At 45.6% G+C, this 23,016-nt stretch overlaps 1 protein-coding gene across 2 annotated transcripts in view; it reads right to left on the bottom strand.

Annotated features, from left to right (window-relative positions):
- DPF3 (double PHD fingers 3) overlaps positions 1-23,016 on the bottom strand; it is a gene marked incomplete at both ends in the record, with an annotated part of 253,873 nt that overhangs the window by 64,574 nt on the left and 166,283 nt on the right. For both annotated transcript variants that reach the window (XM_082842438.1, XM_082842439.1), the window contains one exon: positions 14,562-14,699. In XM_082842438.1, the coding sequence (XP_082698564.1) occupies positions 14,562-14,699 (138 nt within the window). The remainder of the gene's footprint in view (positions 1-14,561; positions 14,700-23,016) is intronic.

Genomic DNA, 23,016 nt, shown 5'->3' with positions numbered 1-23,016 from the left:
GCCATCACTTTTACCTTGGACTTTCAGCCTCTAGAACTGTGAGAAATAAATTCCTATTGTTTAAGCCACCCAGCCTATGGTATTTTGTTACACAGCCCAGGCTGACCTCGATAATGCCCATTAATACATTCATTTCTTTTGAAAAGCCACTATGCAATATGATGCACTTGACAATTGGCCTACAGGGGGAAATTAAGGGACATCAGTAGGACTATGATAAACATCCCAGGTTGAGATTGGGATCCATCACCTGGGGTTCCAATGTCCTGACATAACTGAATGGTGTCCAACTCAAGCACATTCACATCTCAGCTTCTCATCTTGCTAACTGTGTGACCTGGGGAGAGTTCCTCAACCTTTCTGAGCCTCTGTTTCCTCATCTGTAAAATGAGAGTAATGGCATGTGCCTCACAGACTTGCAAACATTACACGAGATGACATGTGCAAAGTGCCTGGCACAAGTAGCTATTCCACCATGTCTTTCCCTCTTTCTTTTCCTCTGTAAAATAATTTTATTTCTGAAAAGGCAGGAAAAAGGATCAAAGGTGTAAATAAGTAGGCTTTCCCAAGAAGTGACACATGACTGGAGAATTCACATTCATGCTCTGTGTCCAAGGGCACATCCCTCAGTCTCTGTGTGCCTCGGTGTTCTCTAGGGGACATGGCACCTACCTTATAAGGTTACTGTGAGGAATGAATGAGATAAATGTGGCGTGCCTAGCACAGTGTCTGACACATTCAAGGAATGTCAGCAAGTATTACTGCCCTTGTCATTGATCAGGACACGAAACTCTTCAATCCCGAACATTCTAGGTAATAGGCCAAAAAGGTGAGAGAAATAAAAGAGGCTCACAGGGCTTCCCTGGTGGCGCAGTGGTTGAGAGTCCGCCTGCCGATGCGGGGGACATGGGTTCGTGCCCCGGTCCGGGAGGATCCCACATACCGTGGAGCGGCTGGGCCCATGAGCCATGGCCGCTGAGCTTGCGCGTCCGGAGCCTGTGCTCCGCAACGGGAGAGGCCACAACAGTGAGAGGCCCGCGTATCGCAAAAAAAAAAAAAGGCTCACAGAAAGGGAAGTGGCAGGTAGATGCCGGATCCTGGGGAAACGGGATGGTAAATACAGGGATGCACACCCGGCTAGATTCTGCTCCACAGTTTCCTCCCACCAGGTTTCACATATCCATCTTATTTCCCCAATTAGACCAGAAGTTGTCCTGGGACTGAGACCACATGTTATACCTTTTTGGAGCCCCAGTTACACTTGGCCCCGCGAGTGGGTGCATGCACAGTAAGTGCTCAGTAAATACTCATGTTTAGCTTACGTGGAAGGATTGGGGTCCCTTATCTAAGATTTAGCAAAGGATGTGCCAGGCTCTGATAGCTCCTCCTGATGCCAGTGAGACCCCCATAGGCAGTTAGCTTCTCAGCATCAACATGGCCACAGACGGGCCCCGACGCAGGTTAGCCATTTGTGGTCCTGGACATGCTCTGTTGGCCTGAATGGCACGGAGATGGGATGTCGGCACCCTCAGAGTGTGGGCCTGGTGCCAGACACCCACGTCACCTCAGGAAGGCTCACGGCAACCCCGTGAGGGCAGAACGATGGTTCTCTCTGTTTTACGGATGAGGCAACAAAGGAGCAGAGAAATGTAAGTACTGACCCACATCTACACAGACAGAAGATGGCAGGGTGGCCAAGTTGTGATTCACACACTGGCCCAGGCAATTCCAGTGGCATTTTCTCAGTCTCTGGGTCAAGAGTGTGGATGACCCACAGGCCTGGAGAGTTAACTCCAAGTATACCTTCAAGGACAGAGCAACCTCAGAGTCCTCTTTGCTTTGTAATCTGTAAACTGTTTAGTGAAATCATAATTCACCTAAGGAACACCGGTTGTTAGTTTCCAGATTTGCTCTTTGGGGAGCGAGAAGCAGCTCACTTTTCCAGACAGAGCCCTGGATCTGAATTGCCCTCTCTCTCCCCAGTAACGGAGCCTGAACTTCCTGCGTCAAGGTTGGGTAAGTGGTGAGTTGTGTGGGTTTTATAGGTTTTCAGGCACCTTTCAGACTGATCCAAAATTCTTAAGCTTGTGTCAAACGTGATTTTCACTCTCTCTCTTAAAGCTGTATCCATTGCCCCTGGGCTGTATGTTAGAGGACAGAGATGTCAGAAGACTAACATCTGTTCGATCTTTCCCATCAGTGTGGCAATGACATCATGTGCTTCTTTTAGATAATTTGCACATTATCAGACTAATTTTCAGATTATCTAATCAGCCAACATTACCCTTAATCAACTCGGCTCTCCTCTTTCAGTTCTGTAGAGTACAACATGCCCTCCAAAGGCACACTGGTGTGGGGACTTTTCTTCTCTTGACAGATACTGAAAGCCTAGCTACATGCCAGGCCACCACTATTAGACAGAAGACTGAGACCTGCCGGGACTGAGGACAACCCAACTTCCATTCCAGGGACCGGAGAAATAGGCTTGGAATAAATTTTATAGATCTATACTTTAAAACACATTTCCCTCATAGGAGCTCCAAGTATGCTGTAGAGAGCATTTTACATTCATTTATGCTATTAAATAAGAGATACACCATACGATAATTTTTTTGTTTTGGTTTGGTTTTCGTTTTTTTTTTTTGCGGTACACGGGCCTCGCACTGTTGTGGCCTCTCCCGTTGCGAGCACAGGCTCCAGACGCGCAGGCTCAGCGGCCATGGCTCACGGGCCCAGCTGCTCTGCGGCATGTGGGATCTTCCCGGACTGGGGCATGAACCCGTGTCCCCTGCATCGGCAGGCGGACTCTCAACCACTGCGCCACCAGGGAAGCCCCATATGGTAATTTATAATATGCCACACATATTTCTTTATAAATCATTTGTTCTTACTTCTAGTAATTGCTATCATGGTTCTCCTTTTCCTACAAGATGACAACTACACAGCCTGGCAGAGAAGACGCTTCCAGCTGTGGCCCCTGCCCACATTCCATCATTTCTCCAGTACCACTGTCAGACACAACTACTACCAATTGTCTGAACGCACCATGCTATTTCACACCTCCCTGACTTTGTACACGCAGTTCCCTCTATCTGGGAAGCCCTCTCCCACCCAGTAAATTTCTCCTCATTCTTCAAGGGCTAACTTGAAGGTCACCTCCTCAGGGAAGACTTTACAAACTCCCTAATGCTTTTTAAACGTTCTAATGTTTCTAACATTCTGAAGCTTTCAATGCCCTGCAGGGCTTTTTAAAACATAGATTGCTGGCCCGCACCCTCAGAGCACCTGTTACCACATGGAGCCAAGAATCTGCATTTCCAGGAAGTTCCCAGGTGATGCTGATGTCACACTTAGAACACTACTGCCCTAAGGAGTAGAAAGTGTGCTGTGCCTTTGAGCCCTTGGCTTCCTACACCATATTCTATACACACCCTATTACACCTTCCTGCTCACAACTGAGAGCTCCTCAAGGAAAGGAACCAAGGCAGTATTCGATACAAGGTTACTAAACCAATAGACGGTGGTGGATAGATGGATACATCGACGGATGGACAGATGAATGTATCAGACTGAATTTATTCACACAGCTTTTTCATACAGGTCCATGACCTCAGACATCCCCATACCCACCCCCCAAAAAAGGTACCTTAAAAACATCGTCTATAATAGATTCCCACTGTGCAGAGAAGGTAAAAAGAAATTCAAGAAGAGCTTTGACATTGTGAGCCCGTGTCAAAGGAGTTTTGAATTCTAACCCAGTGCTCTTTCTGCTACCCTGTTTACCAAGGTGACATTTAAGGAGTCACACAGGATGCCTCTGAGTGGCACCTCTCAGAGTCCTAACCTGCCCAAACCCTCCCTCCTTTTATTCATATATATGTAGCCTATGTGTGTGTGTATCTATATGTATGCACGTATACCCGCATGTGCACACACACAGTGATTTCATTTGTAGAAAGCAGATGAAGGTGGTCGGAGAAACAGAAGAAGGAAGAAGAATCCAGCCTCCCACAGGGAGGAGAAGGGCAGCAGCTCAGGCAGGGAAGACCCCATCAGAAAATCCTATCTCCCAAGCGAGAGTGTCTGAGCTCCAAGCATCCCCGGGCTGCCTGGAGTTGAGACAGAGAGGTCAGGACACAAAGGAAAGGGGACAAACCTACCAAGGAGACAAACAGTGTATATTCAGGGGAAAATGAGAGACTAGGAGAGGAACAAAGGCGGGAGAACATCAGCTGGGAGGGGGCGGAGGGTGGGAGGAATGGCAGTCGAGTGCTGAGCTGGTAGCACAGGGCAGCATGGCGGGGGGTGGAGGGCGGGGGGCAGTCAGTGCTGGCTCCAGCACTCCGCTCTGCCCTTTCAGCAGCAGCGGGAGCAAGGATGAGCAATGGGCTTTGCTGGAGACACAGCCGGGGGGATGCAGCAAGGGACAGCAGGAGGACCAAAGTCAAAAGGTCTCTACTGCTGCAGGTGGTGCAGACGCAGATGCCCGTGACATTGACAACTCCTGAGTCTGTAGGGCTATTTTTCCCATAGGCCTGTGCTCACCAGCAGCGGGGTTCCCGCTGCAGCTCTGCTCAAGAGGGAAAAGTCAGCATTCCCACCTCACTGGCATCCAGAACTTTTCCTGGGGGACCTGCAGATTAGCCTCTTGGGTCAAGCTCTCTTGCCTCCCTCCCCCACTCCAGAAACCTTGCCAAGGGAGGATCACAAAGCGGAGACCTTAGGGTGCTGCAGAGCTGTCGCATTCAATTCACCACAGAGCGCCAGTGGCATTTAGGGCAGGATGGGTGGGGGCCCACCCCCTCCCCAAACAGTGGGAGCAGCTAATGACTGCTATTAATGATACCGGCAATTAGCACTCGCGAGAAAATGGTTGGGGGGCCGCTCACCAGGGGAATGTGGGAGGGAACAGAGCACACATTCAGAGAAGCAAACAGATTGCTGGTGTTTGTGGTGCAGGGAACCTGGGAAAAGCCGCTGTCTCTTGGATTTATCCAGAGAAATTGGGGAAGAGGAAAGGGAGGGCTTCTACGGACATTGAGGGCCTTTCTGCCGTACCCTCCCCGCTAGTAAAATTAGAGCTAATCACAGACTTCTCAGAGGCCTCGTGAGGAGATGTCATTAAAATGGTGTTTGTAGGGCTTCCCTGGTGGCGCAGTGGTTGAGAGTCCGTCTGCCGATGCAGGGGACGTGGGTTCGTGCCCTGGTCTGGGAAGATCCCACATGCCGCGGAGCAGCTGGGCCCGTGAGCCATGGCTGCTGAGCCTGCCCGTCTGGAGCCTGTGCTCCGCAACGGGAGAGGCCACAGCAGTGAGAGGCCCGCGTACCGCAAAAAAAAAAAAAAAAAAAAAAAAAAAAAGGTGTTTGTGAGGGTTCTGGAACCTTCCTCGTGTGAGAAGACCCCAGATGAGACCAGGTACAGCTATTCTTTTCTATGCAGTTTTTTGTATGTGTGTGTGTCTGTGTGCGTCTGTGTGTGTGTCTGTGTGTGTGGCCTCACCGCGCAGCATGCGGGATCTTAATTCCCCAACCAGGGATCGAACCCGTGTCCCCTGCAGTACAAGTGGGGAGTCTTAACCACTGAACCACCAGGGAAGTCCTCTATGCAGTTTAAATCCCTTGGGTAGTTGGATGATCCTTTATGAAGAACCCAATTTCTCATCAGCAGGGAGAGGGGAAGGGGAGTCAAGGGGGGCTGGAGTGGGAGTGCTCACTGGCAAACCCACAGAGAGAGGAGAACACACGGCCGGATACTTAGGGATGCGTCTCCAACCAGGAGAAAAGATGCAGCTTCCTCCCTAAGCAAGGCTGTCTGGCCTCACGGTGAAGACATGAAGAGACAGAAGACACGGACCCACAAGCTGCGTGAGGAGATCCTGGTGGAGAAAGAAAAATAGGGGCCAGTGCCCATCTTGGAAGTCAACAGACAGGCAGGAGGGGCCCACAGGAATGACTAAGGAGGAGACCCCCTGGACCCACTGGGGGTCCGCAGTGTACTTGGGGGTCACAAGGAACCTTCCTCTGTGGCTGCTATCACCGTGCACACACATGAAAGAGACCCAGACCAAAGAGAAGCACTCCAAACCCCACGGCTCAAGGAAAGCACCTATACACAGGGACAAAACGGACTGACATTTGAGAAGAGATGTAAAGGAGATAAGCCAGCACTGGGGGAAGTGAGAAATAATACCAAGCTAATAAATACTTTAGAGAGAGCAACCATCACTAGTAAACACTTTCCAGACAGAACCCAAATCAAAGGAGATCATTCTCGGACTCCTCGCAGCATGAGACAATAGCTATGCCTTCGCCACTTAAATCAGAGAAGGGATGAGAGGAGAGACAGGGAAATGCAAAAACCAGCTGACCAGTACAGGTCAATACATTTTCCTTTCTGGAAGACAAGGGTGACTGGACCAAGGGAACCTCTCCCCAGGGGGCAGGTAGAGACCTCAGCATCATAGCTATTCAGAAGCTGGCACAGGGAGGTGGGCACCTCCTGCCTGCTTTTCAGGTTCTGTCCAGATGACAGTAGTTGGTAAGAAAACAAAGGGTCTGTCACATGAGAGGCTTGAACCCTGAAAGAGAGCAAGAATTAAAGAAGGTGTTATGGCCTGAACTGTGTCCCCCCCACAAATTCATATGTTGAAGCCCTAACGCCCAGAACCTCAGGACATGGCTATATTTGGATCTACGGCCTTTAAAGAGGTGATGAAAGAGCAAAAGTTAAAATGAGACTATTAGAATGGGCCTTAATCCAATCTGACTGGTGTCCTTATAAAAAGAGGAAATTTGGGGACTTCCCTGGTGGTGCAGTGGTTAAGACTCCACCTGCTAATGCAGGGGACATGGGTTCAAGCCCTGGTCCGGGAAGATCCCACATGCCTCAGAGCAACTAAGCCCGTGTGCCACAACTACTGAGACTGCGCTCTAGAGCCCACGAGCCACAACTACTGAGCCTGCCTGCCACACTACTGAAGCCCATGTGCCTAGAGTCTGTGCTCTGCAACAAGAGAAGCCACCGCATTGAGAAGCCAGTGCACTGCAATGAAGAGTAGCCCCCGCTCGCCACAACTAGAGAAAGCCCGCATGCAGCAATGAAGACCCAATGCAGCCAAAAATAAAATAAATAAATTTATTTTTTAAAAAAAAGGAAGAGGAAATTTGGACACAAAGAGACTTTGGAAGTACACGTGCACAGAGGGATGACCATGTGAAGAGGCAGCAAGAGGGCAGCCGCCTGCAAGCCAAGGAGAGAGGCCCCTGAGGAACTAACCCTGATGGCACATTGATCTGGGACTTCCAGCCTCCAGAACTGTGAGAAAACAAATTTCTATTCTTTTTTTTTTTTTCTTTTTTTTTGCCGTACATGGGCCTCTCACCATTGTGGCTTCTCCCGTTGCGGAGCATAGGCTCCGGACGCACAGGCTCCAGACGCACAGGCTCAGCGGCCATGGCTCACAGGCCCAGTCGCTCCGTGGCATGTGAGATCTTCCTGTATCGGGGCACGAACCCATGTCCCCTGCATCGGCAGGCAGACTCTCAACCACTGCGCCACCAGGGAAGCCCCCAAATTTCTATTCTTTAAGCCAGCCAGTCTTTGGTATTTTGTTATAGCAGCCAAGGAAACTAAGACAGGAGGCAATGCTACAGGGGGAAAGTTGGGGTGGGGATTAGGGGAAAACCCACACTAATCCAAAGAAAGGTTTTGGCCAAGGTGTGTTCATTGTTTCAAATATTTGGTGAAGGCAGCCAATTGACATCAGCTAATTGAGCTGATTGACTGAAATGCACAGGAATCACCCTCAAACCCTAGAGTCTAAACATTATTAAAAGTCTGATCCCTTTAATTACACTGAATTGTTCAATTTAAGAGCATCTACCACAAAATCCTTTGAGCAAAATTAAAAACACATGGCATGAAACCGCGCTCACATGTGCCTCAGCTGTGAAAGCATGTGCTCAGCTTCCGAGGCACCCCTTTCCCCTTCACGAGTAGAGCCTGGGTAAAGAATGTCACCACCCTGGGCCTGATTTCATCAAACAAGCCTTCTGACAGGTCTCCCATCCTCTAGCTTTCTCCTGGCTTCAGCCCATCTTCTCCAGGATGACCCAGCATGTGGCTGACAGGGTCTTGGTACTCCGGCCAGGTGTCAGGCCTGAACCTCTGAGGTGGCAGAGTCGAGTTTAGGACATTGGTCCACCAGAGACCTCCCAGCCCCTCGTAATATCAGTCAGCGAGAGCACTCTCGGAGAACTCCAGCTCAATGCTAAGACCCACCTCCACTCAATGACCAGCAAGATCCACTGCTGGACACCCCATGCCAAACAACTAGCAAGACAGGAACACAACTCCACCCATTAGCAGAGAGGCTGCCTAAAATCATAATAGGTTCACAGACACCCCAAAACACACTACTGGATGCGGTCCTGCCACCAGAAAGGCAAGATCCAGCCTCATCCATCAGAACACAGGCACCAGTCCCCTCCACCAGGAAGCCTACACAACCCACTGAACCAACATTACCCACTGGGGGCAGACACCAAAAACAATGGGAACTACGAACCTGCAGCCTGTGAAAAGAAGACCTCAAACACAGTAGGTTAAGGAAAATGAGAAGACAGAGAAATACACAGCAGATGAAGGAGCAAGGTAAAAACCCACCAGACCAAACAAATGAAGAGGAAATAGGCAGTCTACCTGAAAAAGAATTCAGAGTAATGATCGTAAAGATGATCCAAAATCTTGGAAATACAATGGAGAAAACACAAGAAACGTTTAACAAGGACCTAAAAGAACTAAAGAGCAAACAAACAATGATGAACAACACAAAAAATGAAATTAAAAATTCTCTAGAAGGAATCAAGAGCAGAATAACTGAGCCAGAAGAACGGATAAGTGACCTGGAAGATGAAATAGTGGAAATAACTACCGCAGAGCAGAATAAAGATAAAAGGATGAAAATAATTGAGGACAGTCTCAGAGACCTCTGGGACAACATTAAATGCACCAACATTCGAATTATAGGGGTCCCAGAAGAAGAAGAAGAGAAAAAAAAAGGGCACTGAGAAAATATTTGAAGAGATTATCATTGAAAACTTCCCTAATATGGGAAAGGAAATAGTCAATCGAGTCCAGGAAGCGCAGAGAGTCCCATACAGGATAAATCCAAGGAGAAACACGCCAAGACACATATTAATCAAACTATCAAAAGTTAAATACAAAGAAAAAATATTAAAAGCAGCAAGGGTAAAGCAACAAATAATATACAAGGGAATCCCATGAGCTTAACAGCTGATCTTTCAGCAGAAACTCTGCAAGCCAGAAGGGTGTGGCAGGACATACTTAAAGTGATGAAAGGGGAAAAACTACAAACAAGATTACTCTACCCAGCAAGGATCTCATTCAGATTTGATGGAGAAATTAAAAACTTTACAGACAAGCAAAAGCTAAGAGAATTCAGCACCACCAAACCAGCTTTACCACAAATGCTAAAGGAACTTCTCTAGGCAGGAAATACAAGAGAAGGAAAAGACCTACAATGACAAACCCAAAACAATTAAGAAAATGGTAATAGGAACATACATATCGATAATTACCTTAAATGTAAATGGATTAAATGCTCCAACCAAAAGACATAGACTGGCTGAATGGATACAAAAACAAGACTCATATATATGCTGCCTACAAGAGACCCACTTCAGACCTGGGGACACATACAAACTGAAAGTGAGGGGATGGAAAAAGACATTCCATGCAAATGAAAATCAAAAGAAACCTGGAGTAGCAATTTTCATATCAGAGAGAATAGACTTTAAAATAAAGACTATTACAAGAGACAAAGAAGGACACTACATAATGATCAAGGGATCAATCCAAGAAGAAGATATAACAATTGTAAATATTTATGCACCCAACACAGGAGGAACTCAATACATAAGGCAAATACTAACAGCCATAAAAGGGGAAATCGACAGTAACACAATCATAGTAGGGGACTTTAACACCCCACTTTCACCAATGGACAGATCATGCAAAATGAAAATAAATAAGGAAACACAAGCTTTAAATGACACATTAAACAAGATGGACTTAATTGATATTTATAGGACATTCCATCCAAAAACAATAGAATACACTTTCTTCTCAAGTGCTGAAGGAACATTCTCCAGGATAAATCATACCTTGGGCCACAAATCAAGGCTTGGTAAATTTAAGAAAATTGAAATCATGTCAAGTATCTTTTCCAACCACAACACTATAAACCTAGATATCAATTACAGGAAAAAACCTGTAAAAAATACAAACACATGGAGGTTAAACAATACACTACTAAATAACCAAGAGATCACTGAAGAAATCAAAGAGGAAATCAAAAAATACCTAAAAACAAATGACAATGAAAACACGATGACCCAATACCTATGGGATGTAGCAAAAGCAGTTCTAAAAGGGAAGTTTATAGCAATACAATCCTACCTCAAGAAACAAGAAACATCTCAACTAAACAACCTAAACTTACACCTAAAGCAATTACAGAAAGAAGAACAAAAAAACCCCAAAGTTAGCAGAAGGAAAAAAATCATAAAGATCAGATCAGAAATAATTGAAAAAGAAATCAAGGAAACAATAGCAAAGATCAATAAAACTAAAAGCTGGTTCTTTGAGAAGATAAGCAAAATTGATAAACCATTAGCCAGTCTCATCAGAAAAAAAGGGAGAAGACTCAAATCAAAATAATTAGAAATGAAAAAGGAGAAGTAACAACTGACACTGCAGAAATACAAAGGATCATGAGGGATTATTACAAGCAACTATATGCCAATAAAATGGACAACCTAGAAGAAATTGACAAATTCTTGGAAAAGCAGAACCTTCCAAGGCTGAACAAGGAAGAAATAGAAAATATGAACAGACCAATCACAGGCACTGAAATTGAGACTGTGATTAAAAATCTTCCAACGAACAAAAGCCCAGGACCAGATGGCTTCATGGGCAAATTCTATCAAACATTTAGAGAAGAGCTAACACCTCTCCTTCTCAAACTCTTCCAAAATATAGCAGAGAGAGGAACACTCCCAAACTCATTCTATGAGGCCACCATCACCCTGATACCAAAACCAGACAAAGATGTCACAAAGAAAGAAAACTACAGGCCAATATCTCTGATGAACATAGATGCAAAAATCCTCAACAAAATACTAGCAAACAGAATCCAACAGCACATTAAAAGGATCATACACCATGATCAAGTGGGGTTTATCCCAGGAATGCAAGGATTCTTCAATATACACAAATCAATCAATGTGATATACCATATTAACAAATTGAAGAATAAAAACCATGTGATCATCTCAACAGATGCAGAAAAAGCTTTTGACAAAATTCAACACCCATTTATGATAAAAACCCTTCAGAAAGTAGGCATAGAGGGAATTTACCTCAACATAATAAAGGTTATATATGACAAACCCACAGCCAACATTGTTCTCAATGATGAAAAACTGAAACCGTTTCCTCTAAGATCAGGAACAAGACAAGGCTGCCCACTCTCACCACTATTATTCAACATAGTTTTGGAAGTTTTGCCCACAGGAATCAGAGAAGGAAAAGAAATAAAAGGAATCCAAATCGGAAAAGAAGAAGTAAAGCTGTCACTGCAGATGACATGATACTATACATATAGAATCCTAAAGAAGCTACCAGAAAACTACTAGAGCTAATCAATTAATTTGGTAAAGTAGCAGGATACAATATTAATGCACAGAAATCTCTTGCATTCCTACACACTAATGATGAAAAATGTGAAAGAGAAATTAAGGAAACACTCTCACTTAACATTGCAAAAAAAAGAATAAAATACCTAGGAATAAACCTAGTAAGGAGACAAAAGATCTGTATGCAGAAAACTATAAGACACTGATGAAAGAAATTAAAGATGATACAAACAGATGGAGAGATATACCATGTTCTTGGATGGGAAGAACCAACATTGTGAAAATGACTATACTACCCAAAGCAATCTACAGATTCAATGCAATCCCTATCAAACTACCAATGGCATTTTTCACAGAAATAGAACAAAAAAATTTCACAATTTGCATGGAAACACAAAAGACCCCGAATAGCCAAAGCAATCTTGAGAAAGAAAAATGGAGCTGGAGGAAGCAGGCTCCCTGACTTCAGACTATACTACAAAGCTACAGTAATCAAGACAGTATGGTACTGGCACAAAAACAGAATTATAAATCAATGGAACAGGATAGAAAGCCCAGAGATAAACCCACATATGGTCACCTTATCTTTGATAAAGGAGGCAAGAATATACAATGGAGAAAAGACAGCCTCTTCAATAAGCAGTGCTGGGAAAACTGGACAGCTACATGTACAAGAATGAAATTAGAACACTCCCTAACACCACACACAAAAACAAATGGATTAAAGACCTAAATGTAAGGCCAGACAGTATCAAACTCTTAGAGGAAAACATAGGCAGAACACTCTATGACATAAACCACAGCAAGATCATTTTGGACCCACCTCCTAGAGAAATGGAAATAAAAATGAAAATAAACAAATGGGACGTAATGAAACTTAAAAGCTCTTGCACAGCAAATGAAACCATAAACAAGACAAAAAGACAACCCTCAGAATGGAAGAAAATATTTGCAAACGAAGCAACTGACAAAGGATTAATGTCCAAAATATACAAGCAGCTCATGCAGCTCAATATCCAAAAAAAAAAACAACCTAATCCAAAAATGGGCAGAAGACCTAAACAGACATTTCTGCAAAGAAGATATACAGATTGCCAACAAACACATGAAAGGATGCTCAACATCACTAATCATTAGAGAAATGCAAATCAAAACTACAATGAGGTATCACCTCATACCTGTCAGAGTGGCCAGCATCAAAAAATCTAGAAACAATAAATGCTGGAGAGGGTATGGAGAAAAGGGAACCCTCTTACACTGTTGGTGGGAATGTAAATTGATACAGCCACTAAGGTTCCTTAAAAAACTAAAACTAGAACTACCATATGACCCAGCAATCCCACTACTGGGCATATACCCTGAGCAAACCATAATTCAAAAAGAGTCATGTACCAATATGTTCATTGCAGCACTATTTACAATAGCCCGGAGATGGAAACAACCTAAGTGTCCATCATTGGATGAATGGATAAAGAAGATGTGGCACATATATACAGTGGAATATTACTCAGCCATAAAAAGGAACTAAATTGAGTTATTTGTAGTGTGGTGGATAGACCTAGAGTCAGTCATACAGAGTGAAGTCAGAAAGGGAAAAACAAATACCATATGCTAACACATATATATGGAATCTAAAAAAAAAAAAAAAGGTTCTGAAGAACCTAGGGGCAGGACAGAAATAAAGACACAGATATAGAGTATGGACTTGAGGACATGGGGAGGGGGCAGGGTAAGCTGGGTTGAAGTGAGAGAGTGGCATGGACATATATACACTACCAAACGTAAAATAGATAGCTAGTGGGAAGGAGCCACATAGCACAGGGAGATCAGCTTAGTGCTTTGTGACCACCTAGAGGCGTGGGATAGGGAGGGTGGGAGGCAGATGCAAGAGGGAGGGTATATGGGAATATATGTATATGTGTAGCTGATTCACTTTGTTATACAGCAGAAACTAACACACCATTGTAAAGCAATTATACTCCAATAAAGATGTTAAAAAAAAACAACAAACACGTGCCATATCCACAGTTCTTCTTCACCCCATGATCCTAGAATGACGCACATCTTGAAGCAAGCCCTAAAGGTCCCATTATCCCACCCCATTCTGATTTGGGGGTGGCCCAGAAGCCATAAGGAATGTTGCAGAGGGAAGTCACATGGTGAATGCTAAGCCCTTTGTGACTCCCTAAGTCATAACTGGAAGTTGAGGAAGGAAAGAAAGAATAGAAATGGAAACACAAATCTTCAGGATTATTTTGGGTCTTCAGAGCCCAACATCCCAAGTGACAAGTATACCCAGGTCATGTTTGCTGACTGAGTGCTCAAGTGAAGAGCATGGAGGCTCCAGGGCCATATTTCTAAGGCAGGAGAGCCCTTACCAAAAGTGTGACCCCATAAGAGCTGAGACAATGAAGCAAGAATATTCTATGTCCCTTGGTGGCCAAGGAGACATTTGGAATGTCTGCCTGAACTGACACACCTCACAGCTTTGCCCACCTCAGGTTAGCAGCTGTGAATGGATCTTCTGGAGCTGAGGGAAAAGAGTAGCAGGTCTGGCGTTTGACAATGGCCAGGTAAGGATGTTTCTCTTCCGCCTTAACACTTACCTCCCATCCTCTGGGAACAGAGCTGGGTGTGCCACTCCTGCCCAGCTCACTCTAAGCTTCAGGCTCAGCTGACCCACAGGGGCATCTGTGGCTGCGCTGAAATAGCCAACTCACCACAGGTCCTTGAGACCAATCAACAGGTGCCACCAGAAGATGCCCGAGGTGAACAAAAAGGAATGCTGCATGGCCCTGCCCAGCCACCTCATCACTCCCCCAACCCAACAACTGGGAACTCACGTCTGTGGTTCTCGTTTCTGTGGTTGGGTGGGGACCGGGTCTCCTGGTCTTGGGCCTCATCCCCCTCCTCGCTGGCCAGGTGGGTGTGAGCGTAGTGGTAGCTGAGTCCCGGCCGGTTTTTATAGCGTTTGCCGCAGACTAGAGAGGAAAAGAGGAAAGGAAGGGAAAACGCAAATGTTAGCAATCTCTGCAGCCACGGCCATCATTCTCCCAGGCAGTGACTCCCATCCATCCACCCCAGAGCTGGGTTTCCCCGAAAAAGTGTCTCCCACTCCCAACACCCCCCGACCCTCACCCCAGCACCAGCACCGCTGCGACAAGTAAAGAAAAGAACCCAGGTAAAGAAAAACCATAGAAGACGGAAGTTGAACTGTGTAAGAGCACCATCATTTCCTAGCTGTGAGACCCTGGGAAAGTCACTTGCACTCTATGTGCCTCAGTTTCTTCAGAGGGAAAATAAGCATAATAGTAGTACTTAGCTCTTCGGTTGTTAGGATGAGTTAATCTCTATGCAAAGCACTTAGAACAGTGGTAAGGGTGATAAGTATTATAACTTTGGTAAGGGTGACACTTATTATAACTTTGAAGTTAAAAGGCACTGGGAGTCTATTTAGTCCAACACCCCACGGCACAGATGAAGCAAGTGAGGCCCAGCAAGCTTAAGTGATTTGCCTGGGAGCACACAGCTGGCCGTGGCAGAGCCACTGGAACCCAGGTCTCCTGGATTCCTGTGCAGTACTCCTTCCACCACCCTGTGGTTGACTCTGTATGAAGTACAAAAGCTTTATACGGATCATATTTTTGATCTATCACCCAGTGATTCTGTGCCAGAAAAACACATTCCACTTCCACCATTAAAACTATGAATCTGAGGCATCCTTGGTAGACGTCGCAACCAAGAGCTTGTGCCCTTGATGGCCCGGGAAGCCTCTGACACTCCGAATCTCTAAACACGTGTCCTAGCAGGCACCACCTCTCAGGTGGACAGTAGGAGACAAAGGCAACAAGTAACACAAATATGATTTCTTGGACCCAAGAAGAAGAAAGGGGCAGCTCCCTTGGTCGGCTGCTCAGTACCTAAATGGCTAAGACTAGACCACTGCCACCACCCTCCCTGTCACAAAGCCCAATATCTCAGCCCGTGGAGGGATGGCACTGCTGGTAGCAGAAGCCACAAGGGTCTTCCAGTAAAAATCTCATGCCAACCCTCTCATCTTGTCCCCACCTCTCCCCAGCAGAGCAAACCCCACCAGATCTGCTGGAGTAGCGGAGGTTGCCAGCTTTAAGAGACTCTCGCTTCACATGACTGGGTTTTAGCAGTGAGTGTAAACACTTCACAAGGTGGAAAGAGTACAGAGTTCCTCATCAGACACGGGTTCAAATCCCACTTCCAGGTGCCAAAGTTGACCAGCTGCATGACCTCCACAGTATAGAGAAGAGCTGTTACCCACCCCTCTTACCCCCTACCCTTATTATTTCTGGTGGGGTTTCCTTTCTTACTAGATTCTCTTAGGTTTTTCAGGTATTATAACCATTGGCAAAAATGGATAATGTCATCTCTTCTTTCTCATATATATGTAAACTATTGTATCTTCTTAGCTTAATTCATTTGTAAGAATCACCAAGACGATATTTTAAAATAGTAAAAGCAAGCTTTTCCAATTGTAGTGAAATTGGATTTAGTGGTTCACTGTTTAGAATGATATATGTAGCTAGTTTTTAGTCTTTATCAAGTTTAAGTAGTTCTTATTCCTGAGTTAGAGTTTTATTACAGGAGAATTTTACCAGCTGTCCTTTCAGCATCTACTAATATATGACTCTCTTTTAGTTTGCTGATATGGTGAATTATGTGGATTTCCTAATGCTTCCTACTAGTGAGCCATTCTCGCATTCCTAGAATGTACTCCATTTGGTCAGGGTGTATTATCTATTTGATATACTGCTGCATTCTACTTTCTAATTTTGCATTTTGCGTCTATACTCAGACTTGAGATAGATAAATAATTTTGGGCCTTTTACCATGATTTTCAATTGCATAGTTGTGCTGACTTCCAAAAATAAATTAAGGAGTTCTGTGTGAAACTGGACAAGATACATAATCTCTTTGTGCCTTTTTATTTTTTTAAATATATTTATTTATTTAATTTTGGCTGTGTTGGGTCTTCGTTTCTGTGCGAGGGCTTTCTCTAGTTGCGGCAAGCGGGGGCCACTCTTCATCGCAGTACGCGGGCCTCTCACTGTCGCGGCCTCTCTTGCTGCGGAGCACAGTCTCCAGACATGCAGGCTCAGTAGTTGTGGCTTACAGGTCTAGTTGCTCCGCGGCATGTGGGATCTTCCCAGACCAGGGCTCGAACCCGTGTCCCCTGCATTGGCAGGCAGATTCTCAACCACTGTGCCACCAGGGAAGCCCTGTGCCTTTTTTTAAATCTGAAAATGATGATGGTATTACTTACCTTGAGGGATTATAAATAATATTTGTAAAGTATCTCACTCAGTACCCAACACCTAATAGATGCTCAATAAAGAGTAGTGAGGGGCAAGGGGCTTCAGTGTGGTCTACCACATCTTAAGTGCTGTACCCTCCTTGAAAGAGGGACTTTGACCCTTACCTCTCCTATGGAATCTGGGAATTGGCTGGACTTTCTTAAGAAGGTGAGAGTCTGAAATTCAAGTTGGTGATCAAGTTGGTGACCAAGCTGGTGACCTAGTGACTATAAATTCAAGTCCTACAATTGGCTCCTCTCTCCCTCTCTCTCCCTCTCTCTCTCTCTCTCTCTCTCATAAATATTGCAAAAAATAATAATAATAACATGTCACTACACAACTCAATTCCATTTGGCTCAGGAAGTGGGACCTAAGGAGACCCCTGAGGCACACCGTGGGCCTGCTTGTGACTTTTTCTATTTAACTTTTAAATGATCTAAGGTCAATAAACAGCAAATTATGGGGTCACTGGATATAAATTCATTTCATTACAAGGAATATTGCTGGTGAGGAATAAATGTTTATTAAAAATAAGGCCAATAATGTCAGTATTTATATGGGGAAGCCTCAGCTGCCTCTGCAGATCTCCCTACTGCACACTCCACAGTATCTTATTTGTTTCGTTTTGTTGTGTCAATTACCACCGTCTTCCTTAATCACAGAATTCCAGGATTTTAAGATCCTGGTCTAACTGACTATCAAATTGTTTTATTCCCACGAACACTCTAGATGCCTTCCTGGAACAACTCCACTGATGGGGAACTCACTACCCACCCGAGTAGGCATTTCTTCTTTGACCTCCTTGAATTATAATTATGACTGCACTGGAGGACCTCTCTTAAGGACAGTGCCATATCGATTTCATCTTGATGTCAACAACTCCACCTGCCGTGCTGCCATGCACATTTTACACCTTCAAAACATACCCATTGAATAGTTGATGAGTGAACACAGAAACGTTTTGTAGGAAAGCGAGGAGATGGGGGAGGAGGTAAGTGTGTAGAATCGGCTCCATCTATCCACATTAATCTCACACTAATAGTTCTTAAAACCTACAAAACCAAACCCCAGCAAAAAGCTTCCCATATCTCCTTCCCCAATACCATAGAAAATTCTAGAGCAGATCCTTTTGCTAGAAGAGAGATTCTCAAAGAGTAGTCACCAGACCAGCCCCATCTGCATCACCTGGGAAGTTGTTAGAGATGCAGTTTCTTGGGCTCCACCCCGGACCTACCGAAGCGGAAAGTCTCGGGGTAGGGCCAGGCAATCTGTGTTTTAACAGGGCCTGCAGGTGATTCCGATACACACTACAGTTTGAGAACCACTCTGCTAGAAGATTGAATATATTGAGGCTTAACTCTGCCCGCCCTGCATGCGCCTGCCCTTCTGGATGGATGGAGGTGGCCGGAGGGGGCAGCAGGAGGCAGCCCTGAGACCTGCGTTCAGTTATTAGAGGAAACAGAAGCGGACAGCCCACGGTGGCCCTGGAAGCCAGACCCCTTAACCACAATCCCTGTATGCAGAGCTTTCCAGGTGGAGCTTCATTTTTCACCACCTGCTTATATCATGTCATTCCTTCATCACCAGGTCTTCAAGGAAACATTTATTAAACACCTAATGTGTACCCAGCCTTGAAGCACCGGAGGACAAAGACAAATGAGCCCCAGTCCCCTCCCTCCAGGAGTCCGAAGTCTAGCAGAGGAGATATACACGCCAACTAGCAAGGAGGGAGGTGGGATAAATGCACCAATGCAAGCCTGTGCCCCGCAAAGAGGAGGGGCCAGCTCACGGGCTTACGTGGGGTGCGAGGATGGCTTCCCAGAGCAGGTGGATGAGCTGCAGCTTGTGAGAGAGCAGGACGTCACCAGGCAGACAAAGGAGGAGCGCATGCGGGCACCAAAGCACGTCCCGCCAGCACCTTTGGGGAACTGCAGGATATTCAGTAAAGCCACTGGGAAGGGGGCATCGGGGTGGGTGTGAGGGGGACTAAGGAGAGGAAGGTGGGCAGGACTTTATCCTGACAGTGGGAAGTGGGGGGAGGACTGTATGCATCCTGAGGACCAACTTAATCAGACTTACATTTTAGAAATACTGCTTAAGCTTATAGTGCAGAAGATGGACTTGGAGGTGGCAATAGGCTCCTTTAATTTTCCGTGTGTGAACAATGAGGACTTTGGGGTAGGAGAGAGGTTAGAGAGAATCTGGTAGAAGGGGGAGCGGGTGGGAGTCAGCAGAAAGGAGGAGCGCAAAATGACTTCCACAAACTCGGCCTTCCTGGCCACGCGCCATCCAGCCCCCATCCAGCCCCCCAGCCTCACCCGAAGCCACCTCTGCCTCCTTCCCAGCCCTCCTGCCCACTGGCCCTTTCGTTTCTTAAACATTTTTCCTTGCACCACAGAGCCTTTGCACAAGCTCTTCCCTCTGCCCAGAATGTCCCGCAGTCCCACTTTGCCTGATGAACGCTTCACAATCCTTCAGTTCTCGAGTCTTTCCAATCACAATTAGGACACTGGTGTGTTACCTTCCCAGGACTAGTCGTGTATCAGTATGTGTCTCTCCCACCAGCAGCAAGCATGGCAGGCCCTGTGTGTTTGCACACTGCTGCAGCCCCAGTGGTGAGCTCGGGGCCTGCCCTCGATGTCTGCTAAGGGAAGAAATAAAAATACCTAGGTTTCTGACTTGGGCAACTGGGTGGAAGCACGTAGGAGGAAAATCAGATTTAAAGAAGGAAGGGAATGAGCTCAGTCTGGGGTTGGCTTATACACCTGGTGCTTGGGAAAGAGATGTGGATGTTGGAGTTGCCAGGTGGCAGTGGAAGTGATGGATATGGAGAGAGAAGTGCCAGGAGAGATGGAGGAGAGAAAGAAGAAAGGTGGACACAGGACAGAACTCAGAAAACACCGGTATCTTAACGAGTCTGGTGAAGAAAGAGAAACCAATTTAAAATTTTTAAGAAACACTCACAAAGGACTGAGCAACATAGGCCAGAGGAGCAGGGCTTCCAGGTGACAGAAACGATGACACCACCAGTCACGGCCCCTGCTAACAGCTACTGAGCATGTACCATGTGCCAGGCCTGTTCTGGTGCTTCAAGTAAATCAGCTCACAGCCACGCGCATCCCCATTTTACAGAGGCAGAGCCAGGATAACGTCAGATGCCCCAGAAGGGCCGAGAAGGCTGGGGACTCAGAAGACAGCACTGGGCTTGGCAATTAGCAGGTCACCTGAGTGAGCAGGGAATCCACAGCCTCGAGTAGGATGACGCAAGGCTACAGGAAGCTAGGATGCTTTGGGGAATGAGGAAGTGGTGATGGGGCCGAAGGACCGTTCCTTCCAGCATGGCTGTGGAAGGGGAAGGAGTCAGCTGGTGGGCAGATGGGACTGAAGAGTCCAGGGAGGCTGAGTGGGGATTGTCCTTTAACAGAACAGGTCTTGATGAGGCTCATAGGCTAAAGGGAAGGAGGCAGGAGGGAGGGGAGTTGGAGAGGCAGGGTTAGGAGAGATTGGAGTTCATGGAGCAAGATGCCTGACCCCAAAACAAAGCAGCTGACCCAAGTCCCAGTCCCTCAAATGACTTCATCCTAGGGACGAGAGATTGCTAAGATTTATTTTGGTTGAAGAGCATCTGGGTCAGACTGCTACATTGTGATGAAGAGAAACGCCTTGGAAATCCTGCTTTGACTGGTTTGGAAGGGAAGGAAAATCTAGCACTGTCTCACCTTCTATATGTATTTCATCACATCTCGCTGCCACTCTGAACACTTGTGAGCCAGCTTCATAGACGTGTGACCTGTACATTCAGACAGGGTCCTGGGTTCGGAAGGGTCCCACACTTAGTTTAACGCCTTGCTCTTGCCATCTTGAAATTTTTAATACTATTAAACAAAGGGGCCCTCATTTGCATTTTGCACTGGGCCCTGTACATTATGCATCTGGCCTTGGAAACCATTTGGGGCAGGGGGTGGAGATCTGGGACTAAGTTATTCCAAACAGCCACATTGATCATGTAAGAGCTGCCACAGTGAATGCAGGACCCAGCCAGCTCTAGTCGAGGGCAAAATTTCCCTCTGAGGTAACTAGGAAGCCTGGCCAGAGGGGTTAGCCACTCAGCAGTGGTCATTTTAGTGCCACCAACAGCTCTGGCCCTTCGTCTGGGTCGACCCTCCCTTCAGAGAGCCAGGCTCTGTATTGATGCGTGGGTAGGCTAGATCCGAACAGCCTGGGTTCAAATCCCAGCTCCGTTGCTGACTGACTGTTACCTTGGGTGAGTAGCTAAATCTCTCTGTGCCTCAGCATCCTCTCTGGAAAACGGGGATGATCATGACAGCACACCTACTGCACAGCTGTAAGGCTATGTGAGAGAATACATATACGTGGTGCTGGGAAAACTGGACAGGTACCTGTAAAAGTATGAGATTAGAACACTCCCTAACACCATACACAAAAGTAAGCTCAAAATGGATTAAAGAACTAAATGTAAGGCCAGAAACTATCAAACTCTTAGAGGAAAACATAGGCAGAACACTCTATGACATAAATCACAGCAAGATCCTTTTTGACCCACCTCCTAGAGAAATGGAAATAAAAATAAACAAATGGGACCTAATGAAACTTAAAAGCTTCTGCACAGCAAAGGAAACCATAAACAAGACCAAAAGACAACCCTCAGAATGGGAGACAATATTTGCAAATAAAGCAACTGACAAAGGATTAATCTCCAAAATTTACAAGCAGCTCATGCAGCTCAATAACAAAAAAACAAACAACCCAATCCAAAAATGGGCAGAAGACCTAAAATGACATTTCTCCAAAGAAGATATACAGATTGCCAACAAATACATGAAAGAATGCTCAACATCATTCATAATTAGAGAAATGCAAATCAAAACTACAATGAGATATCATCTCACACCGGTCAGAATGGCCATCATCAAAAAATCTAGAAACAATAAATGCTGGAGAGGGTGTGGAGAAAAGGGAACCCTCTTGCACTGTTGGTGGGAATGTAAATTGGTACAGCCACTACGGAGAACAGTATGGAGGTTCCTTAAAAAACTACAAATAGAACTACCATACGACCCAGCAATCCCACTACTGGGCATATACCCTGAGCAAACCATAATTCAAAAAAGTCATGTACCAATATGTTCATTGCAGCTCTATTTACTATAGCCAGGACATGGAAGCAACCTAAGTGTCCCTCAACAGATGAATGGATAAAGAAGATGTGGAACATATATACAATGGAATATTACTCAGGCATAAAAAGAAACAAAATTGAGTTATCTGTAGTGAGGTGGATGGACCTAGAGTCTGTCATACAGAGTGAAGTAAGTCAGAAAGAGAAAAATACCGTATGCTAACACATATATATGGAATCTAAGAAAAAAAAAAAAAAGGTCATGAAGAACCTAGGGGTAAGATGGGAATAAAGACACAGACCTACTAGAGAATGGACTTGAGGACATGGGGAGGGGGAAGGGTAAGCTGTGACAATGTGAGAGAGTGGCATGGACATATATACACTACCAAACGTAAAATAGATAGCTAGTGGGAAGCAGCCGCATAGCACAGGGAGATCAGCTCGGTGCTTTGTGACCACCTAGAGGGGTGGGATAGGGAGGGTGGGAGGGAGGGAGACGCAAGAGGAAAGAGATATGAAAACATATGTATATGTATAACTGATTCACTTTGTTATAAAGCAGAAACTAACACACCATTGTAAAGCAATTATACTCCAATAAAGATGTTAAAAAAAAAAAAAGAGAGAGAATACATTGAAAATAGTACAGGGCTCACAGTAAGCGTCAGCCATCGTCAGCTGCTATTGTCAACACTGTGGATCCGCAAAGGGAATAAACCCTAAAGGGAAGGGGGTGGGGAGGACTAGTAGTTTGTCCTCTGAAGTCTGGGGTGATGGAGTTGCAAGGAAAAGAATGTTGGGAAAGATACATTCTGAAAAGAAAGTATT

The sequence above is a fragment of the Leucopleurus acutus genome (genome assembly GCF_964270905.1).
Source record: "Leucopleurus acutus genome assembly, chromosome: 1".
In the NCBI taxonomy this organism is placed as follows: Eukaryota; Metazoa; Chordata; class Mammalia; order Artiodactyla; family Delphinidae; genus Leucopleurus; species Leucopleurus acutus.
The sequence above is the reverse complement of the archived record's forward strand: the minus strand, read 5'-3'. Positions and strand labels throughout refer to the sequence as shown.